The 15,565-nt window shown below is 44.5% G+C and overlaps 1 protein-coding gene across 1 annotated transcript in view; it reads right to left on the minus strand.

Annotated features, from left to right (window-relative positions):
- Positions 1 to 3,123: 3,123 nt before the first annotated feature.
- LOC145390675 (putative RNA polymerase II subunit B1 CTD phosphatase rpap2) overlaps positions 3,124 to 15,565 on the minus strand; it is a 206,318-nt gene continuing 193,876 nt past the window's right edge. The window contains exons 10-11 of the mRNA XM_080265468.1: positions 11,673 to 11,853; positions 3,124 to 3,297 (exon numbers count right to left, since the gene is read on the minus strand). Of these exons, the coding sequence (XP_080121594.1) occupies positions 3,124 to 3,297; positions 11,673 to 11,853 (355 nt within the window). The remainder of the gene's footprint in view (positions 3,298 to 11,672; positions 11,854 to 15,565) is intronic.

Below are 15,565 nucleotides of genomic sequence, written 5' to 3' on the forward strand. Positions count from 1 at the left end.
TGTGTCATGTCTCCATGGTTATTCAATCTGTACATGGATATGGTAATAAAAGAGGTACAAGGTAGGGTAGTGGATGCTGGAGTGACCCTGGTGAGAGAGGGTAGTGTTTGGAAACTCCCTGTGCTGTTGTTTGCAGATGATACTGTGTTGTTGAGTGAAGACGAAGGAGAGCTGCAAGGCTTGGTGGATGAGTTTGGGAGAGTGTGTAAGAAACGGAATCTAAAGGTAAATGTAAGGAAGGGTAAAGTGATGGTCTTTGAGAGAGGTGAAGTCAGTGAATGTACTGCTTGGTTGAATAGTGAGGAATTGGAAAATGTGAGTATGTTTAAGTACTTGGGTAGTGTGATGAGTAAGGATGAAGGTTTGGAGGGTGACGTGTTTGAAAGAGTACAGCAGGGAAGAAAGGTTGCTGGTTCCTTGAAAGCAGTGATAAGAAGCAGGGAAGTGAGCATGGAAGTGAAAAAGTTACTACATGACAGTATTGTGATACCAACTCAAACCTATGGAAGTGAAGCTTGGACGTTGTTGGAAGGACACAAGCCAAGAGTGAGAGCAGTGGAAATGAGTTATTTAAGAGACTGTGGAGTCACATGCAGAGACAGGCTGACAAATGAGGATATAAAGGAGCATTGTGGTGTGGATATGGATGTGATAGGAGGGGTTAGGTGGAATACACTGAGGCGGTTTGGCCATGTGGAGAGGATGGAGGGAGAAAGACTGACGAAGAGAGTGTATGCGAGTGAGGTGGAGGGGGGAAGAGGGAGGGGGAGGCCGAGGATGAGATGGAGTGATGTGGTGGAGAGGTATGTAAGAGAGAGGGGTGTGGGTTGGGAGCGGGGCAGTGAAATGGCGGGGGACAGGGCGACGTGGAGGCAATTTGTTTGTGGCCACCCCAAAGGGGATTGAGGCGTCTGGCAATAGATAGATAGATAGGTAGATAGATAGATAGATTGATTTGCTGGGGTGCAGGGCGGGAGGGCAAGAGGCGACATATCAGTTGGACATCCTTATCCATGTCTCTGGTCGGGTCATGGATTGTAAAGTGGTCCTTGACCATGCTGGGGAGCACTGTCAGAAGAGTATTAAAGATGTGTTGCTCACAGGTTTCATCATCTGCCTCCAGGTAGGCAGCGGCGACCAGGCGTCTGGCCTGGATTAGACTATCATCCATGTTGCCATCGAAAGTTAAGCTATCCAGTTGGGATCGCGCCACCACTTTACCTAATGATGGGGTGATGGCTTGAATCATGAGTGTCGTGAAATTCTGCCAGGTAAGCCCCGGAACGATCTTGGGTGATATATTAGCTGCTGCTTTGCCCTGCAGCAGGAGTGTGACTGCAATTTTCTGCTTGTCATCCTCGAAACCGATATCTAGCAAAGGTTTAATAATTGCCAGGTATGTGTGCACATCATACTGTTCGGGGTCGAATTTAGGTAATTGCACAAGCGGTTTGGTTGCCATTTTGCTGGTATTTCCTGATTACCTCTCGTATGCCTGGGTCAAGAACCACCACTGTCCACCAGTGTAATGCTAGGTGTTTTAGGGTCAGCTTCCCGTCCCTGTAATGCCTAGTGTGTAGCTGGGTTCTCTTTCTAGACTGGAGCTTTGACAAATAGGAGAGAGGCAGGACACAAAAACTCAAGGCAACAACCTTACACGTGTATTACTAAATTCTATAGTGGAATAAGTAGATGTCACGAATACAGATACACTAGACAATTACAATTCTTAGTCCTAGATAGGGGTTATTAGTATCACGCAGGATACTACTTATGTCAAGGTCAGGTAGGGTGCATAGCACTTAGGGCAGAGGTTTATATATTATTATTGCAGGAAGTCCAGGTTAGATATTTGTGGAGTAGGTGACACTGTTTCACTGTTGGTAACTATTACTTTAACGCAGGGGTCTGGGTATGATCTTAGCGTGATGCGGCGCTACTTGATGGTAGCGTATTCACTGTAATTGACCCGTATTTCACTGTTTGGCTGTGTTCACGGTTTCACTATTGTTTTTATGTACTCCACCACTTTTATATTGTCACTGGTGTGTTCTCGCACTGACTACCTTTATATGGTTAATTCACTGCTCTGCCTTCATGTCACTAAGTCACGGACACTGTGCTTTCACTGTAACTCCTTTCGGGTCAGGCCGTCGTGGCGGTCAGGTACAAGGGCGCCGGAAGTGGCCCAGTCTCCCTACTGATGGGGCTGGGTACCACCGGGGGGCCTCTGTGTTCAGGGGCCACGGGATCACACGTAGGGGCGTCCTCTCTCGTCCAGGGCTGCGGGTGGCGAAGGGCCCCGTGCTTTCGTGGCTTGGGGCGGGAGTACAGCCCGAGGGGCTGGGGCCAAATAACTGCCTGAACTTCTCACTCAGGCGCCTAATGGAGGACAAAGATCTCCGGCGTCTGGGTGTAGGAAGGTCCCGCCCAGGGGTCCTGGTGGCGGTCTGGAGGTCCCGAGGGCTGCGAAGTCGGCCTATGTTGGGGTCTGTCAGGTGGGTCCTCTCTGGATCTGGCTGCGGGGGGAAGAGCCCAGTGGAAGCCACAGGGCCTCTCCAGTACTCCTCCAGGCTGGGAGTTCCCTCTGGGTCATAGGTTGATGAGCGGGAGTCAGTACCTGATGGAGGAGCGTCTACCGGCCATCTCTTGTCATAGGGCCTGGCTACTGGCCGTGGCCTTCTGGTGGCGTCGCTGCAGGCCGTTGCTAAGGCCCGGCTACTGGCCGTGGCCTGGGGGAGGGAGTGGCTACAAGCCGACTCAGGGTCACCTTCAGAGCGGCTACAGGCCATCTCCTGACAAAGGTGGGAGTGGCTATAGGCCGTCTCCTGATTTCCCTCAGAGCGGCTACAGGCTGTCTCCTGATTTCCCTCAGAGCGGCTACAGGCCGTCTCCTGATTTCCCTCAGAGCGGCTACAGGCCGTCTCCTGATTTCCCTCAGAGCGGCTACATGCCGTCTCCTTCAGGAGGGTTGAGCGATTACAGGCCGTCTCGGGAAGGGCACCTTCAGAGCGGCTACAGGCTGTCTCCTGACGAAGGCGGGAGCAACTACAGGCCCTTTTCTTCAGGAGGGTTGACTGGAGCTGGAGTAACAGCTCCACACCGATGTTGGTTGGGGACGGTTCACCCGAAAGGTAGTCTTGTATTCATGCTATGGTGGTGGCAGGCGAGCTCCAGGTCATTGGGGTGCGCGGCCCGGGCGGACTTATGCTGTTGTTGCCTTGAGTCCCGGCATGCTGTCAGTGCTCCTCTATGTGCTGCTTCTGGGGGTGTTAGGTCGTCCTCTGTGGCACTAAACTGCATTTCATAAATAATGTTTTTAGTACAGTAGTACTGTGCTGTACCTAGTGTTTATGTAAGGTTATTAAAAGAACAGTAGAAAAATGTATTTTTTATTTATTACTTTATTAATGAGCATGAATAATGTTTATGTAAGTAAATTTTAATTCTATTTATAATGGAAATGGAATTTTAAGCATTAAAAACATGTAACATACTATATGCGTGGTGAATTATATAATGATTAAATATAGCATGCTTCACCACTGGAAAATCGGTACTAACGTAGGTTGCGTATTGATGGTATGTTAGGAACGTAATCCCTGTCCATTTGTACTGTACATGTATATCCTGGACATACAGTAATTCATGTTAAAAAAGGACATACAATAGTGCAATAACTCAATGACATGCAGTACAGTACAGTATTTAACAATACAATACTAAACCCTTCATAAGCCAAACTATATGGGGCTCTACGGTAATTTGACTTACCGAATATTCCGACTAACTGGAAATAATTGGGGGAAAAAAAAAAAAAACTATATAACCCCCCAATAGTTGCAAAGTATATGTGATTACTTGTTTATTAACACTAAACTAAACAAGTATATATAAAGCAATGAAAATAAACAATAGAAATAATTTGGTGCATGTCACAGGGTACAGTAGGATAGGAGGTTGCATAGATGGAGGGGTGCAACAGTCACTTAATTTCATAAAGTTCTGCACTTATTTACTTAACTTTACAATCAAACAAAACTGTAATGTACAGAAATGGCAATGATTAGGTGGATGTGCAGTGCATACCTTAGTGTGGGGGGGGGGGTTATGATGAAAGACTTGATAGGTAGGATGGGACTGGAGTGTGTGTTGTGATGAGGAGGAGTAGATTGAGATGGTTTGGGGATGTCGAGAGGATGGGGGATGATAAATGGGTGTAGAAAATGAGAAGTGTTAATGTTAGGGGCAGGGTAACAAGAGGTAGACCCAAAAAGTCCTGGGACGAGGTCACTGAGTGTGACCTCAGGGATAAGGAACAGTACAGGGAAGCTGCCAGAGATCAAGCAGCATGGACAGCCGCCATTAGGTGACCAAGGCCTACGATCTAAGCACGTTGGAGCCTTCAAAAACGAAATGAAATGAAACAAAAATAAACACTAGGTCACACCTAGGTCAAAGTTCGACTTACCAGAAATTCCACCTTCTGCAGAATCAAGTTATCTAGGTTTTACTGTACAGCTATTGTATATTGTACTCACCTTATTGTAGTACTGTATAATATTTTGTTGATTATACCCATGTACTGTTGTTTGCTGATGAAACTATATTGTTAAGAGAAGACGATGGGGAACTGCAAGGCTTGGTGAATGAGTCTAGAAGATTGTGTAAGAAATGGAATCTACAGGTGAAAGTAGGGAAGAGTAAAGTTATGACCTCTGAGAGAAATGAAGTCAACAAATGCACAGTGATGTTGGATGATGAGGAAATGGACATGTGAGGGCACTGGAGCACTTGGGTAGTGTGATGAGTCAAGATGGAAGTTTGAAGGATGAAATGCCTGAAATGATACAACAGGCAAGAAAGGCTGCTGGGTCTCTGAAAGCAGTGATAAGAAATAAAGAAGTGACAAATGAGGATGTGAAGGGGCATTGTGATGTGGATGTGATAGGAAGCGTTAGAAGAAACACACTGAGGTGGTTTGGCCATGTGGAGAGGATGGAGAGTGAGAGACTGATGAGGAGAGTGTGTAAGTGAGGTGGAGGGGGAAAGGGGGAGGCCAAGGATGAGATGGTGGGATGGAGTGGAGAGGTATATGAGAGAGGGGGGTGTGAGTTGGGAGCAGGGCAGTGAAATGGCAGGGGACAGGGCGATGTGGAGGCGATTTGATTGTGGCCACTCCGTATGGGATTAAGTCGTCTGGCAATATACAGATAGATAGATAGCATGGATGTTAAAAAGTTGCTGCATGACAGCATTGTGATACCAACCCTAACGTATGGAAGTGAAGCTTGGAGCTTGTTGGAAGGACACAAGTCAAGAGTGTGAGCAGTGGAATGAGTTATTTGAGAGGAGAATGTGGAATTACATGGAGAGACAGACTGACAAATGAGGAAGTGAAGGAGCATTGTGGTGTGGATGTGGATTTGATAGAAAGCATTAGGAGAATAAACTGAGGTGGGTTGGCCATGTGGAGAGGATAGAGAGTGACAGACTAATGAGGAGAATGTGTGTGACTGAGGTGGAAGGGGGAAGAGGGAGGGGGAAGCTGAAGATGAGATGGAGTGGAGAGGTATATGAAACGGGCATGTGAGCTGAAGGGGGCGGGGCAGCAAAATCGCAGGGGAGAGGGTGAAATGGAGGTGATTTGTTTGTGGTCATCCCTTATGGGATTAAGGAGTTTGGCAATAGATAAATAGATAGGCTATTGGCACAGAGGAGATACCATAGTGCATGACCTAGCAGATCACCTAATTATTTCCCACTTCTTCTTGAGTGACAGGACATTCATCACGTGATTGGTAAGAGGGGGAGCCATGCACACACATGTATACACAAGGGCAAGCAACATAAGCCCCTGCAAATGCCCTAGTGAGACAACAAAGGGCACATACTCCAAGACAAACTTAGCGGACACCTGCACCAGACCGCTGACTGTGTGTGACTAAGGTGGGCTTTGTTTTGGCGGATATCATCAGTGGCAAGGAGTTACTGTCGTTTTGAAATATCTGGTTTCCTTTTGTACTGTCAGTTAATGCTGAAAAACAATTGATACTACTTTTATTCAGCCAGATTTTTTGCTTTGTCGGATAATGACATTTATCAAGTAAAATGTGGCGCCATATAACCAATGAATTACTGTATTCACTGAGGCTGCTGTCTCATCCCTTTTTTTTCCCCATTTCCACATAAAGAACTGTATAATGCTCTCGGGTATTTGCACAGTACTGTACTTCTTTATTTTGCATTTTGGGTCTACTGTATAAGTGGAAATACCAGATGTACATCAACCAGTAAGGCTTCATATGGGATCACAACGATCGTTAAATTGAAAATGCAATCGTAAATCAGAAAAAGGTCCTAACTTTGTAGTAACTGCATAAGTTAAAATGCAATCATCCAAAAAAAAAAAAAAAAAAAAAAAAAAAAAAAAAAAGGTCCTAACTTTTTAGTCATCACATAAGCGATTCATTGCATACCAGTTCATTGTAAAAGAAAGGTCTGCTGCATTTGACAACTAATGCACTGTTATCAATATAAACAAGCAGTTATGAAAAATAACAACTCTTGCCCAAGTTCAACATAGTACACTGTACTGAAGTATACTGTAACATATACAGAGAAACATGAATGAACAGAAATAAATTTAAAGAAACAAGAATAAAATTACTGTGGGCATGAAATATGCATTCTGTAATTAGTACAAAGAAACATGAAGGGCATAATGCTGAGTATGAAATCTAAGATTCTATATTATGCAGTTAACTCTCCATTAGAAAAATGAGAACTCTGTAATGGGAGCAAGATATTACAGACTGACATAGAATATTTCTCCTTTAATGACCCCGTGGATCAGGTGACCTTTCTATGCTATTCCTACCTATCTACCTATCTACAGCAAGATGCCTCAATCCCATAAGGGGTGGCCACAAACAAATTGCCTCCATGTCATTCTGTCCAATCCCATTTCACTGCCCTACCCCTGCTCACACACCCCTCTCTCATATACCTTTCCACTCCATCCCTCCATCTCATCCTCAGCCTCTCCCTCCCTCTCCCCTCTTCCACCTTTACTTGCATACACTCTCCTCATTAGTCTCTCACTCTCCATCCTCTCCACACAGCTAAACCACCTCAATGCATTTCTCCTCACACTTTCTATCACATCCACACCACAGCACACCTTCACTTCCTCGTTTCTCAATCTGTCTTTCCACATAACTCCACATGATCCTCTCACATAACTCATTTCCACTGCTCTCACTCCTGACTTATGTCCCTCCAACAAGGTCCAAGCTTCACCTTCATATATCAGGGGTGGTATCACAATACTGCCATGCAGCGACTTTTTTACTTCTATGCTCACTTCAATGTTCCTTATCACTGCTTTCAAGGAACTGGCACTCTTTCTTCCCTGCTGTATGCTTTCAAGCACTTCACTCTTTCAACTTCCATCCTTACTCATCACACTACCCAAATACTTAAACGCACTCACATTTTCCATTTCCTCCTTATCCGCCCTCACTTTACATTCAGTGGCTTCATTTCTCTCGAAGACCATTTTACTCTTTCTTACGTTCATCTTTAGATTCTGTTTCTTACACATTCTCCCAAACTCATTCACCATGCCTTGCAGATCTCCTTCATCTTTACTTAACAATACAGTATCATCTGCAAACAACAGTACTGGGAGTTTCCAAACACTGCCCTCTCTCATTAGGGTCGCTCCAAAATCCACTGCCCTATGTTGTACCTCTTTTATAACCCCACACATATACAGACTGAACAACCATGGGGACATGACACATCCCTGCTTCAATCCAACATTCAAATAGGAAAATTCACTCATTTCACTATCCACACAAACACACTGCATCCTTAGCCCTCTCATACATACTCGTCATGGCATTCAACAACTTCCCATTTACTCCATATATTCGTAGTACTTTCCACATTTCTTGTCTATCCATCCTGTCATATGCTTTCTCCAAATCCATGAAGGCTGCATACAACTTCTTTCCCTTCTCTAGAAACTTTTCCACTAAAGATCTAAGAATGAATATCTGATCTACACAACCTCTTCCCTTCCTAAAATCTCCCTGTTCTTCTCCAACTAATTCCTCTGTTATTTCCCTAACTCTGTCAATTAGTATCCTACCATATAGTTTTCATATTACAGTAAGAAGAAAAAAGCCCCTATGATTAACACACTTCTTTTTCTTTGTCTATCTATCTATCTATCTATCTATAGCCCGACGCCCTAATCCCACAAAGGGTGGCCGCAGACAAAACGCCTCCAAGTTGCTCTGTCACCCACCATTTGACTACCCTCCCCCCAACTCACCCCCCCCTCCCTCATATACCTCTCAACTCCATCCCTCCACCTCATCCTCGGTCTACCTCTCCCTCTCCCTCCCTCCACCTCACCTACATACACCCTCTTAGTCAGTCTTTCATTCTCCATTCTCTTCACATGTCCAAACCACCTCAGTGTATTTCTCCTAATCTTCTCAACCACATCCACATCCACCCCACAGCGTTCCTTCACTTCTTCATTCGTCAACCTGTCCCTCCACGTCACTCCACATGCTCCTCTCAGGTAACTCATTTCCACTGCTCTCACTCTTGACTTATTCCCCTCTTGCAAGGTCCATGCCTCGCTTCGATACGTCAGGGTAGGGATCACAATACAGTACTATCATGCAGTGACTTCTTAACTTCCATACTCACCTCCCTATTTCTCATCACTGCTTTCAGTGTACCAACGACCTTCCTTCCCTGCTGTACCCTTTCACGCACTTCATCCCCCAGAGTTCCATCCTTACTCATCACACACTACCCAAGTACTTGAATGCACTCACATATCCTCTCCATATCCTCACCATCCAACCTCACTGCAAACTCTGTGACTTCATTCCTCTCAAACACCATAACTTTACTTTTGTTTACATTAACTTTCAGGTTCGTCCTCCTACACACTGTCCCAAATTCATTCACCAAACCATGCAACTCCCATTCATCTTCACTCAACAGTACTGTATCATCAGCAAACAGCAACACCGGAAGCTTCCAAATCTCACTCTCATTCATTAGAGCCACCCCCACATCCATTCATTAGAGCCACCCCCACATCCACTGCCCTACCCTGCACCTCCTTTACAACCCCATCCATGTATATATTAAACAGCCATGGAGACATCACACAACCCTGTTTCAGTCCCACATTGAGATCAAAGAACTCACTCAGCTCACCATCCACTCGCACCGCAGCCCTAGCTCCCTCGTACATACTCTTCACAGCACTCAACAATTTCCCCTCCACTCCATATATTCTTAATACCTTCCACATACCTTGCCTATCTATTCTGTCATAAGCTTTCTCCAAGTCCATGAAGGCAGCATACACTTTCCTTCCCTTCTCTAGATACTTCTCCACTAAACATCTTAGAACAAATATCTGATCTACACACCCTTTTCCCTTCCTAAATCCCCCTTGTTCTTCTCCAACTAGCTCCTCTGTCATATGCCTAACCCTATCAATGAGTATTCTACCATATATTTTACCAGTCATACTAAGTAGGCAAATACCCCTATGGTTACCACATACTTCTCTCTCTCCTCTTCCTTTGTATAAAGGAACAATTATACCTGATTTCCAGTCCTCTGGAACCCTTCCCTCTTCCCAAGCCAATCTACACAACTTCCATATCCACTCCACAACAATCTCACCCCCAAACCTAAGCATTTCACCACACACTCCATCAATTCCTGGGGCCTTTCCCAACTTAATATTCTTCATCGCTTCCACTACTTCCGCCCAACTGATCTCTTCCTCCCTCCTCTCATCTCTTGTTCTCCCAGCCATTCCCCAACCACTTATACTCGCACTGCTCTCACTCTCCACATTCAACAAATCCTCAAAGTGCTCCTTCCATCTCTTCAGTTTCTCTCTCTTCTCCACCAACAATCTATTATTCCTATCTTTCACTCCCCTACTATTTCCCCTTTCACACTGCCTTACTTTCTTTACCTCCTTCCAAAACAATTTCTTACTCTCCCTCCATTTCACACTCAGATTCCTCCCAAACTCCTCATCCACTTTCTTTTTACTCTCCTTCACCAGTCTCTTAACCTCCCTTCTCCAACTCACATACCTGAGTTCCAATCATCCAGGACTCAACCTTCCTCCTAAACCAGTCTATACATCTTCCATATCCATTCTACTACTATCTCTCCCCCACGTTTCAGCATCTCCACACACTCCATCTATTCCTGTGGCTTTCTCCATTATGACTTTCTTCAATGCTTCCACTACTTCAGTCCTACTGATTTCTATCCCTCTTCTCACCTCTCCTCTTCTCCTAGCCATTCCCCAGACATTTATACTCACATTGCTTTCATTCTCTACGTTCAGCTCCTTTAAGTGTTCTCTCAATCTGCTCACTTTCTTTCCCTTTTCCACTAGTAATCTACCATTTTTATCTTTCACTCCCCAACTTACTTATCACCCAGTCTAACTCTCATTACCTATATCCAGAACATTTTCTTACATTCCCTCCACTTTACACTCAAATTCCTTCCAAATTCCTCACCCACTCTCTTCTTACTCTCTCTTACTAATCTTTTCACCTCTCTCTTCCTCTTTATATATAACTCTCTCTTCCATTTCTCAACTTCCTCCATGCCTCTGTTTCTCATCCACAAACTATATTCTTTCTTCTTTTGCACTATAGCCTGTCTCACCTCTTCATTCCACCATGCTGTTCCTTGCACCCCCTTTTGTCTTCTCTTCACCCCACGCACCACCTCACATGCTACACAGAATTCTTCTGTGAATATCTTGCACATACTTTCCACATCCCCCATTTGCTCCATATCATATTTTCCCAATCGTTTCTCCATTTCTCTCTTATATTCTGCCTTTTTTCCATCCTCTTGCAACCTTTCTACCCTCCTTGTATGGACTACTTCCTCCTGTCCTTCCCTTCTCCTACTCCTCCATTTCATTTGAACCCTGACTTTCACCACCACCATGTGGTGGTCAGAAAGTCCACTCCCCCAACCTCTGTATGCTCTTGCATCCATTACACACCTCATTCTGTCATCCACACACACATAATCAATCACTGCCTTCCATTCATTCAGTTCATCACCCACCCTTCTTATCATTTGTCACATATACCTATGGATCATTTTGTGTCTAAAGAGGGTACTGGCTATGACCAACCCCCTCCCTGCACAAATGGCCACTAGAGCACTGCCATTCTCATCCACTTCTGCAGGCACATCCCTCTCCAACTACTCTATCCACCTTCACATTCCCTATTTTTCCATTCATATCTCCAATCAAAAACACCCTCTTGTTGCTTTCAAACTTTTCCATGCAAGCTTCCACATCTGTTTAGAACTTTTATTTCACTCTGCTTGCACGATTTTGCGTTGGCACATACACACACCCAATCGCCCACATTTGTAGTCCTTGAGCTGATGGATCTATACTCTCTTATATTCTTTTTCCATCTCTTGGAATGGCATCTTGTACTGAAGATGTTTACTAAGGCTGTATCTAACATTTCCAGCTAAATGACAATCCAGTGCTAAATAAAACTGTCAGGAGATAGCATAAGTCAAATCAAAATGATGTTCCCATGCTCAGTGAATTAATTCTGTACATGAGCCACCTCTTTTTCAACAAAATTCTTATTTATTACATGCTTGATTTCTGTGAGGAAAGCCACACTTCTGGTCCAGTACCCACTGTCCAGGCCAAACACAGAGAGCACCGTGTCCTGCATCAGATGAATCTCCTCGCTGTCCAAGGCCATGCCTATAATGGGGTACCGGATTTTCAGTCTGTGAAAGATGCCATATATGTTACAAGATAAAGGTTGCTTGTAGCTCTTGTGGAAATGAGTACAGTGTATTCAGTCCTCCTCTCACCTTTACATTTTCTACTATGTCTACAGCACCTAACAGAAAAACTACCTAAAAAGCTCTACTGCTACCTATAATGTCAATTATGATAGTTAATCTCCAACCTTACTGTGAGCCAAAAAATATAAGCACCAAAATACCAGGTGTAAAATATACAATACCAGCTGGCACTGAAAAAGAGCCTGCAAGTGGTGGCACTACGTGCCCTGGGGAGTGCAAAACAGCTGGAGTGACCACCCAGGAGCCAAACCTCCTCATATTTCTCTCTACACCTTCTCATGGAGAAGGACTCTGTCTACCACCAGGAGATGCTGGATCCCTACATAGTGTTATACTGAGGTTTTGTCCAAAAAGAAAACAAACTTTTCAGAAAACAAATTGTTTTACTTACAACTTAATCAGACTTGTTTTCTTCAAAATACTCCCCTCCACTGTTCATACTGTAAAATGTTCCCAACGGTTTTTCCAGTTCTGGAATGTTTTTTCTGGGATGGTGTGTAGTTCTTGTAGCAAATTTTCTCCTCTCTTCTATCATCTAAAATCAACACGGGCCAAATTCAGAAAGCAGAGCAGCTGGAGGATGACAGTCTTCTCATGTTTCACCAGAAAGTCAGGGATAAGGGGCGATACACAAGCAGGCGCATTGCCGTAGTGCAGCATCCAGGTTTTGTTTGTCCATGGCTCAGACCTTTTCCTTCACACTGCCTCCCTCAAACACTTCAGGACATCCAAGTAAAACTCTTTACTAACTGTCTGACCATGTGGAACAAACTCATGATGAACAATGCCCTTCCAATCAAAAAAGATGATCAACATCACCTTCACATTTGAGCTACTCTTGACGTGCTTTCTTTGTTTGCAGTGATGATGTTCCAACCCACCGCAACAACTGCCTTTTTGTTTTAACATCATAGCCATACACCCATGTTTCATCACCTGTTATAAAATTTTTCTGAAAATTTTCATCAGCATTCAAATAATCAAACACCTGACTCACTGTGACAAAGTTCTCGTTTTGCTCACCTGTCAGCAGCCAGAGCACAAATTTTGTGGCAACACAATGCATCTTCAGTTTTTGATTTGAAATCATGAGGCAGAAACTTTTAAAGACACCTACTTCTTCAGAAATTTCACAAGCAGTCAGGTGACAATTTTCATGGATCACAGCATGCATTTTCTCAACTTGATTGTTATCTCTTGATGTGGAAGGCCATCTAGATTTGGGATTGTCTTCGGCAGATGTTCTTCCTGATTTGAACTGCTGGAACCAATTGTGACACAGCATACAGCCCAAACATTCCTCCCCATACGCCTGTTGTAATATCTGAAAAGTCTCCGTAAAAGTTTTTCCCAACTTGAAATGGAATTTCATGCAAACACATTGCTCTTCAAGATCCTTCATTGTTCAACTTCTTTGTTTAACTTGCAACAAATGGCCAAGTGCATTAAACACACGTTCACTCATGTGCATGTACCTCAATGACTAAGTGGTGTGGCTAGCGTTAGACTAATGCTCAAAGTTGCCGCTACATAGCACTCCCGTCATGCTCACGATACTCCAGCTAGTTGGCACATCATTAAAAAAGTTCGGTTCCATCTTGGAAGGACCTCATCTATGTGTTTCCTTCCTTGTTTACTCCAACCAGGCCTGAAACTGTCCTCTCCCCATCATGATTGCTGAGTTATTATAACAGATTATAACTAAACTGTACTAGTCATGAAGAAGTGCTCTCACAAGGTTGTGAAATAAACTACACAAGGGCAAAATTATGGGCCAAGTTAGTGTATAACAGCACTGTAGTTTTCATTTTCAGTATTAGAATGTAATATTTTCAAACGTCTTTGAGTTTCCACCTGGGGGGGGGGAAGGGGCATCAGATTTAATGAACTTTTGGCTTTATCAAACCTGGTTCCCCCGAGTTAGTCCATTATAGTGAGGGTCTACTGTAATTAAAGGGCATAAAAAGGCTTCACATAGGATGCTGTAGTGTTTGACAAATCAGTTTAATGCAGAAGGAGGTGAAGAGAGATAGGGAGAGTGAAGCAGTGATGCCAAGGGACAGCAATGTGGTGAAGCTGAGGGAGAACATGCCAGTGGGGAAGCATGACGGAGGGGCAACTTACAGGTGTACCAGGCAGTGATGAAGACAAGACAAACATGACAGTGGCAGGTAAGACAGGACATTGCATTTGTACATAATCTTGGCAGTTCCTTGATGCTGGTGGCAAGGGGGAGGAAGAAGGTGATGGTGGTCTGCTGTGCTGCTTTTTTCTTAGGCGTCACGAGCTCCCTATATGGCCTCAGGTGTTGCTCGATGCCATACATAACCACGTCACTCCTCACCGAGCATGGGTCCTTGTCCTGGACGTATAAATCTGCCCCATCCATCTTTGAAAGGAAATCCTTCAAGATCTTGATGTCAAGAACATGAATAGGCTCATCTTCCCCACTGTCCCCGCCACCTTCCTGCATTTCACCCTCAAAGCCATCCTGTCACCTTCCTGTGCCTCCACCATCCATTACCATAGCTCAGTGAGCTTCTCTGTAAAGAACTGCTAAGTGTCACTGTCCCGGACCTCTTGCATATTTTCGTTAACCTCCTCAAATTCCATATTGTGCAAGAGGTCAAGGATTTAACAACAGATGTTCTCCACTGCTGGGAACAAATTCTAGCCACTCTTTTCACCAAACAGCATTCAGTGTGCTTGACTGCACCTCCTTCCACACTGCCACAATGTTGTTGATGGCATGCGTGATACTACGGTCAATCCCCGCTATTCGTGGGATTGCTGCTCATGGGCTCGCATAATTGCAGATTTTCTGGGAAATTATTTTGAACATGCACAGGAAGATATTTTCTGTTTTTTCACAGTATTTTGAACATGCACAGGAAGATATTTTCTATTTTTTCACAGCATTAGCTGTTCCTAGTGGTTCATAAATGAGTTTTTTGCATGTTTGCCATGAGAAATACTGTCCTACACATTTAAACTGTGCATTTACCTGTGTATAGGCATGTGCTGGTCAGCACAGGGCATCAGCAGCACCTATCTCTCGCCCTTCTCCAGCGGTAGCAGTTGTTCCTAAGGGGAGTCCGTGGGAGTCATCAGCAACAAAATTACCCTAAATTCTTATAACCATAACCATTAACAGCTTCTTTATTACTGAAGTATTGTATACAGTAATACAGTATATGTTTGTGATGTTTTATGCTGGTTTCAGGTCCTATAATGGTTTTCTGGGGCTTACAGAGGTAATTTGATGCTGTATGGACATTTTCTGGGGGGTGTAACCAATACCACCCCCCCATTCGCAGAGGCCTGTGTCCCCTTACCCCCATGAATATGGGGGGGGGGGAACCTGTAGTCTTCAAGAATTGCCACAATGCATCACTCCCCCTCACCATTCCTTCTATGGTGTGCCGGAGGTGGTAGGCCTTGAATGTGGGAATGTCACTCTGGTCCACTGGCTGGAGCAACAATGTCATGTTGTGGGGCAAGTAGACCACTCTGATATGATCCACCTGTCCTCCATACCCTCCAGGTGGCTTGGGTCACTGTCAACCACCAGGGAGAAATGGTTGGCCAGACTGCTCTGACTGGCACAGTCATGCAGGCAAGGGGACAAGTA

This window comes from Coenobita brevimanus, chromosome 15 (genome assembly GCF_032717465.1).
Source record: "Coenobita brevimanus isolate Jiangsu-jjx chromosome 15, ASM3271746v2, whole genome shotgun sequence".
Classification (NCBI taxonomy): Eukaryota; Metazoa; Arthropoda; class Malacostraca; order Decapoda; family Coenobitidae; genus Coenobita; species Coenobita brevimanus.